Below are 7,550 nucleotides of genomic sequence, written 5' to 3'. Positions count from 1 at the left end.
CTGGGCTACTCATTTGTTTTGCAGTCATTTTTAAATGGATGACTATGGATGCTACTATTATATAGTAGCAGTGAAAAGAGTACCTATTGCTTCATTAAGAAAATATAAATTTACTCGTTGTTGGTTATCCATCTTGTTTTCACTATTATTATTACTATCGTATTTTAATAAAACTTTAAAGTATTTATTGTAAATAAATAAATAAGTGAAAAACACTCACAATCTTTGGTGTGGCTTTATAAAGTTATATTAAAAAAACGATAGTAATACATTTACTAATAATTTTTTAAAGTTATTATCCTACAATATTTTAATTTGTTTTAGGTAACTTAGTACATTTTTTCATGGAAATGAATAACTAATCATATAGTTTTAGTTAACTAATTAACTTTTTATATTGTCTAAACAGCTGATACTATCACTCAGCGGTCAGGGTTTTGCCCTTGCTGGGTGGTGCCATGTAATTTTAATTTATTTGTAAAATAGCATAATATTATAATCTAGAATATTTCTTTTGTAAGTTTTTTATTTTGTATTTGTTTTTATGGGCAATAAAGATGTTAAAAAAAAAATTATGTCATTAATGATCGATTTTCTCTGATAAAATCACTCTCACTTTTTGTTTTCAATTATGCAAGTAAGTCTGTTTCTCATGTAAAATGTCATATCATTACAGGAAAATAAATAGGTTAATGAAAATCAAATCCTTTCTTCACGGGAGCTTCATTGTGGAATCATTATTTGAAGGACATAACAGACCTTCTGATAGTAATAGGAATGTTTACAGTCAATGGTTTATTATCTTTTAGGCGGATACGATCGACCACAATATTTTCCCCATTGATATGAAAGTCGTACCGTACGGAATTGTTAAAAAAATAATCTCTCTATAGTATTTAATTTGATATCAGTTCAAAAGTTTCAACTATTAGTGGAGTACGAAAATTTTAGTATCTATCATAAACACATACGGTTTACATTATTCTACTGTAAGACTATTAAATACAGCGAAGTCTACATAGAATATTGTGTTTGCTGCAGTTTTTGTTAATTTTTCACTTCAAAGATGTCAATAGAAATGGTTGAGAAAGCAAAGAGTGAAACGGATTTGGATAGAAAGGAAGATATTGTAATGGAAACTCAAGAGGAGGAATTCGTTGAAGATGAAGTGGTAATACTGAAGCGAAAAAACACCTATGCTGCTAAAAAGACTGTTGCTCAAGGAATGATGGACCTGGCACTTATAACTGCCAACGCTAATCAAATGAAGTTTATGATCCAGTTCTACAAAAATCGAGATTTCACATTTTGGACAGTCATGGTTCTAATCTGGTTGAGTTTAATCATTCAGGTAGGATATATAATATTTTTTCTCATTCGCCTTAGTTTAGCTTGATATTGATCAATTTTTTCGATCCACTGATTTATTAACTGCTGTTTAATCCACGGTCAAGGAGAGAATATAGTAGAAGTGGTAATTATCTATCTATCAGTGATAAAAGCACCATTCAAGATATATCGGTAATAATAATCAAGGGTTTCTTATTAGTGGCCTACCGTTCGAAAAATAGAAATTCTATAATATAAACTCTATAGATTCTATAAATAGAAAAATAGTCATTCTTTAGAGAATTTTATGAAGTACTGTATAAGTGAATTGTTTTTTCAACGAATGAATTATTTCTATATTATTATAAATTATTCAATTATTTTACACTGTTAATAGGAATTGCTTCAATATAGAATCTTCCAGATTTGAGCTTGACTTTATTGCATATATATGTGGCTTGAAAGAAGGAATTATTTTTGTACTATATTCATTATCAATTTATTGGTTTGAAAAAATTAAAATATTCAAAAGAAAAAAAATTAGGTGCTATCTTAATCCACCTAAAGCTTTGGGGTACTCTTCCTACATTTATTTCATTGAATTTTTCATTTAGTATCATCTTAATTCATAACGCTGTGATTAAAAGTAGACGTCGTGGTGGAAACTGCTGTGATACCAATGTATCTTCTTCAATCACCAATCAGTTTTATGTGAATATGGTACCTAATTAATTGTTTGTATAATCTATGAAATTATTTTTCTGAGCTCTACTCCAACATAAGTTCGTCTAACTGTGAAAGATTATTCGACTCCACCCAAGACACTGATATATTTTATTATTATATCTGTATTCTTACTGTATTATATTATTACTCTACTAATTAATGGTTCTATGGAGAAATTTTCATTTTATAATTAAAAATATAAATTCTGATATGTTGTATTATTATTATATCTGTATTTTTACTGTATTATTATTACTTTACAAATTGATGGTTTCATGGAAAAATTTCCATTTTCAAAATTCAGAATAAACACCAATCTATCCAAAAATATATTTATCATCGCTTTTTTATATATCTTATAGGGCTACCGTACTCAAAAAGGGTACCGTACTGGTTATAGGTCATTTAAAAAATACCATAGTAAATTAATTTCTAACAAACATTTAGGCTCAACTCACACTTACGCGACTCAGGTCGAGAAGAGACTGCGACTCTTGTCTCTTCTCGATGCAGCTCGATGTGTTTTCAAATGGTGACGTCGCGGTGGAAACTGCTGTGATACCAATGTATCTTCTTCAATCACCAATCAGTTTTATGTGAATATGGTACCTAATTAATTGTTTGTATAATCTATGAAATTATTTTTCTGAGCTCTACTCCAACATAAGTTCGTCTAACTGTGAAAGATTATTCGACTCCACCCAAGACACTGATATATTTTATTATTATATCTGTATTCTTACTGTATTATATTATTACTCTACTAATTAATGGTTCTATGGAGAAATTTTCATTTTATAATTAAAAATATAAATTCTGATATGTTGTATTATTATTATATCTGTATTTTTACTGTATTATTATTACTTTACAAATTTATGGTTTTACGGAAAAATTTTCATTTTATAATTCAGAATAAACACCAATCTATCCAAAAATATATTTATCATCGCTTTTTTATATATCTTATAGGGCTACCGTACTCAAAAAGGGTACCGTACTGGTTATAGGTCATTTAAAAAATACCATAGTAAATTAATTTCTAACAAACATTTAGGCTCAACTCACACTTACGCGACTCAGGTCGAGAAGAGACTGCGACTCTTGTCTCTTCTCGATGCAGCTCGATGTGTTTTCAAATGGTGACGTCGCGGAGACTAGAATTAATTGACTGGTCTGAGTGTCACCATTTGGAAACACATGCTGCGTCGAGAAGGGACTAGAGTCACAGTCTCTTCTCGACATGAGTCGCGTAGGTGTGAGTTGAGCTTAACAGCACCTTTATCTCTTTTCTGTATAGGGCTTGTAATAAAAATAGAAAGAAAAATAAAAATCTCAGTACACTTTTTGAATTATTTAATCACAACATGTTTCAACATTGATGTAATTTTCAAGTGAAAGATCAAACTGAAATTGAAAATGGCATCAATGTTGATTTAATAATTCAAAAAGGGTACTGAGATTTTTATTTTCTTTCTATTTTCAACAGCACCTATATGTATATTGAGAGAAGTAATTTGATACAGTTTAACAATAAAAAAATGGAATTTCATCTAATAGCAGAATTATTCTCATTCCAGGTTGCAGTTGGTGTGGTATTGATATTCAAAAGGAGATTCGACTTGAAACATCACCAACACGAGCATGGAATTCGCATGGGAAACTACGTTATTGTGGGAGTTTTTCTTGTCACCGTCATAAATGTGTTCATTGCATCTTTCAGCATTGGTAATACTGCTGATCCCCCCGTAGCCCAACCAGCTACTGCCACTTCTAAATAGATAAATTCCCATTTTCCATAAAAAATGTGTTCATTACAATCATATTTTAGCATTGGTAATACTGCTGATCCCCCGGTAGCCCAACCAGTTACTGCCACTTCTAAATAGATAAATTCCCATTTCTAATAAAAAATGTGTTCATTGCATCCATTACTATTGGTAATACTGCTGATACCTCTGTAGCCCAACCAGTTACTGCCACTACTATATAGATAAATTCATATTTTCCATAATATAAAAGATTGGATAATGAGTAAACCTCTCATTATATAGGCCTATATATATTTTCTTAAAAGAGTCAACGTAGCCTACTAAAATATCTTACAGCTCTTCCTGTCACTATTAATTAAGCAGTGAACAATCATTTCTCTTAACTGAAAATTAGACATCCAATGAATTTTATGTTAATTTAAATGAGTATTTGGTGGTGATTGTTCCCTTCACAGAAAACAGATTCAGCTCACAATTGTTGAAAATTGAAAAATCAAAACGCTCATCATTTTATGCCTAAATAATTATAGTCTATTCTGTATGTCTAAATAAGTATACGGTTTGGTAATGTAATACTACTATTTAGTTTATCAACCATCTTGAAGAATATTGAAACATGTTACAGAATTTGTTTCTGCTGAACCAGTCTATAACCACCTTCTCAGATAAATGATCAATTCCACAGTTTTATATTTCTCCCTCAGTAGCATATACATTTCTACAAAAACTCCAGATACAATGAACACTTTAAGCTTTTCTATAGAGACAGAAGGGTTCAAATCTGACGCTATCCAATGATGTCACCAAATTCCTACATGAGTATATATATATAGATCTTTTATCGACAATATATTCAATGTTCAATGGAAATAACAACAAATTTTACAAACACAACATTTATTTATACACATTATTTCACAAAAGTCACATACATCAAATCATTCAACATTCAACACTGAGGCCCGGTTGCCCAAATGCCTGTTAAATATTAACCGGGATTAAATACTTCGAGAGCCAATCAGAGAAGCCTTCTTCTTAGAAAAGCCCTCTCTGATTGGTTCTCATGGGATTCAATAGCATTATTCATATTTAAAGTGATTTTGTGCAACCGGGCATGATGAGTTTTACTCATTTGATACAAAGTGTAGACAGTCAACATAAGAAATATTTTGATTAGAAATGAAATTTATAAACGTTAAAGAAACTACTTTCATAAGTTGTGAAAAAACTGAGAGTTATTGATTCTTATATAGGATGTGAAGCGATTGTTATCTTTGATATGGCTAACAAAATATGTTACAAATAATGTAATTCTAAAAATTATACAAAGTTCACTTCAATATCGAGTTTTAGTGATTCTGGTTTCAAAAATCAGTTGAACTGTTCATTTACAAAAATACTTCTCAAATTCACGGATCTGTATACCAGTCCTCATACAAGGAGATGATGAGTAATAATAATAATCAACTCCAATATAATAAAATATAATACACCAATATAATTCTTTAATGATTACTGTATGATTGCAGACAACCCTGTTAAGTTTGATTACATTCATTGATTAAACTGTTGGCTAAAATTATTGGAAAAACAGGATGTAGCCCTAAATGTTACGGCGATACTGTTAAAATACCTCTATTTTGTGAAAGAACAAACATTGACGAGTAATACATTTTTGATTAAATGGATTAAATTATCAAATACTTGATAAATTATTATGTATGTGATATTCCTTTACAAAGGATTGTATTCAAAAATCACCTATAACCATATAGGTTATACATATACATATATAATGATATGTATTAATTTATTGTGAAAGGTATTGTATATATTGTGAAGGTCAATCCATCCTCGCTATACATGATATGCATAATATTTTCTAATACGATATGCTGTGCGATTTGAAGAATCTTATTTTCATTTCTAAACTATTATAATTTCATTGCCCTGCTTCGTCATTTTTTGTCTATAAGACTGTACAACTAGGTACTTGTAAAAGTGACTTTCAGAAAGAAGTACGTCCAAAATTTGTTAAAATTGAAAAACACTTCAGTCACTGTTTGGCTTGAAAATGTGCAATACCAGCACGAAACGGAAGTCACCACATCAAAGAATGTGAGTGTTTTTTCACTTTAAAGCTATATGAAATACGATAGTAAAAATTTTCTCCTACATATCATCAGAAAGTTTCGTATTTTCGAATAATTATTCAATTTGAAGTTCCTTTTGTTATTTTTTACGGAAACCGGTAGAATTCATTAAGAACAATCACAAAAACCAATTATTACTTTTGTTGAGCTCATTGCTTGTTTTTTAGGTAGCTCAAGATTAAAAATATTACAATATTGGTGAAATCCTTAAAATGAACAAACTAGGTACTTGGTATTAATATTTATTGTTGATTTGTGTATTTTCAAAATATCATCACCTACTACTGTACTTATTCAAACTCTTCAGCTTTTAATCGGAGTGAGAGAAGATTTCCACCTTATTATGATGGTGTATTATTTGCAAAAAGTTAAGCGATAAACAGTAGTAGAATAAATAAATTCATTACTGTAACAATTATATAAAAAATATATTTTTGGATTAAAATGTTCTGAATCGAAAAAAATAGTTCAAAATTGGACCATACAACACTTTTGACTCTCAGAATATTTTTCAAATGCTTAATACTGCTATGTGATTTCAGTCAATCTGTTTTACTGTTTGAGTAAGTTTGAAATTCATTGTGAATGACATACAGTACTTGCTTTGTTTCCATGATTTGAACAATTTTATTATACAATATACATTATAGTACATGAATTAAAATTCAATAGATAATCATTGGTGATAATTCTCCTGTCGCATAATAATAATAATACTGATAATAATATATCAGTGAAAATTATGAAAAAACAATCACTTGTAACATGTCCCAAAATCGTTTGAAAATGAGCTTTGTTCTTGTATTGTGCTTATATCATTACGGGTGAACATTTCAACTATCTCACAATTTTATGATTGCTAGAGAAATAGGTAATTATATTCTCATAGTAAGTTAGTTTACAATATTTTCTATCCCTGTTTTAAATGCTTTTAATGAGCAAACAGTTTTTGAATAATTAAGTTACTTTTTGTATTCAAATATAAAATATTGTTTTATCAAGAAGACGGTGAGAAAATATGGATTTATAGATTTGAATAAATTATTTTTGTTCTATTCTATGTTTCTGAAACTTGACCACTTCTAATAAGCTTATAACATAGAGAAACCATAGCATAGGGCGTTTATGTCACAACTTTTACTGTTAACTCAAGCCGATTACTGTCGATTTTTACTGTTTTGTTGGGGTGACAATATAAGAGACTACCAGTGTCACACAGTTTCACGGGAAAGAACTACACGTGGACTATCGGCTTGAGATAACAGTAAATGTTGTGACATAAAGTCCTATACCATGGGATATCTACTTATGCTATGGTTTCTCTATGCTTATACTTTAAATAACAGTTTTTAAATTTTCAGGACAAATAATCTTTGTGAATATGGCAACTTTACAATATAAATTAAGGTAACTATATTATGGTACTAACAAATTTCAATTGGTCAAAACTTAAAAAATTATACTATAGGTTTTAAGTCTGAGGTGACTGTATCCAGGTAACAAAATCAATCATTCCATCGTACAAAAGTAGTAAAAGTCAATAGTCATGGAAGAGGAAGCCTATCATACA

The 7,550-nt window shown here is 29.6% G+C and overlaps 1 protein-coding gene across 1 annotated transcript; it reads left to right on the top strand.

Annotated features, from left to right (window-relative positions):
* The first annotated feature begins 657 nt into the window (after positions 1 to 657).
* On the top strand, positions 658 to 4,267 carry LOC111050749 (ninjurin-1-like). The gene is made up of 2 exons (XM_022337102.2): positions 658 to 1,351; positions 3,636 to 4,267. Exons 1-2 carry the CDS (start codon positions 1,067 to 1,069, stop codon positions 3,834 to 3,836), a joined length of 486 nt encoding a protein of 161 aa, XP_022192794.2. The 5' UTR covers positions 658 to 1,066; the 3' UTR covers positions 3,837 to 4,267.
* Positions 4,268 to 7,550: the final 3,283 nt, after the last annotated feature.

This window comes from Nilaparvata lugens, chromosome 6 (assembly GCF_014356525.2).
Source record: "Nilaparvata lugens isolate BPH chromosome 6, ASM1435652v1, whole genome shotgun sequence".
Taxonomy (NCBI): domain Eukaryota; kingdom Metazoa; phylum Arthropoda; class Insecta; order Hemiptera; family Delphacidae; genus Nilaparvata; species Nilaparvata lugens.
The sequence above is the reverse complement of the archived record's forward strand: the minus strand, read 5'-3'. Positions and strand labels throughout refer to the sequence as shown.

Excerpts from the sequence above, each read along its gene's own strand:
- LOC111050749 (XM_022337102.2), top strand. The coding sequence starts at position 1,067 with ATGTCAATAGAAATGGTTGAGAAAGCAAAGAGTGAAACGGATTTGGAT. Across the intron at positions 1,352-3,635 it reads GGTTGAGTTTAATCATTCAG|GTTGCAGTTGGTGTGGTATT; the intron begins GTAGGATATATA and ends TTCTCATTCCAG.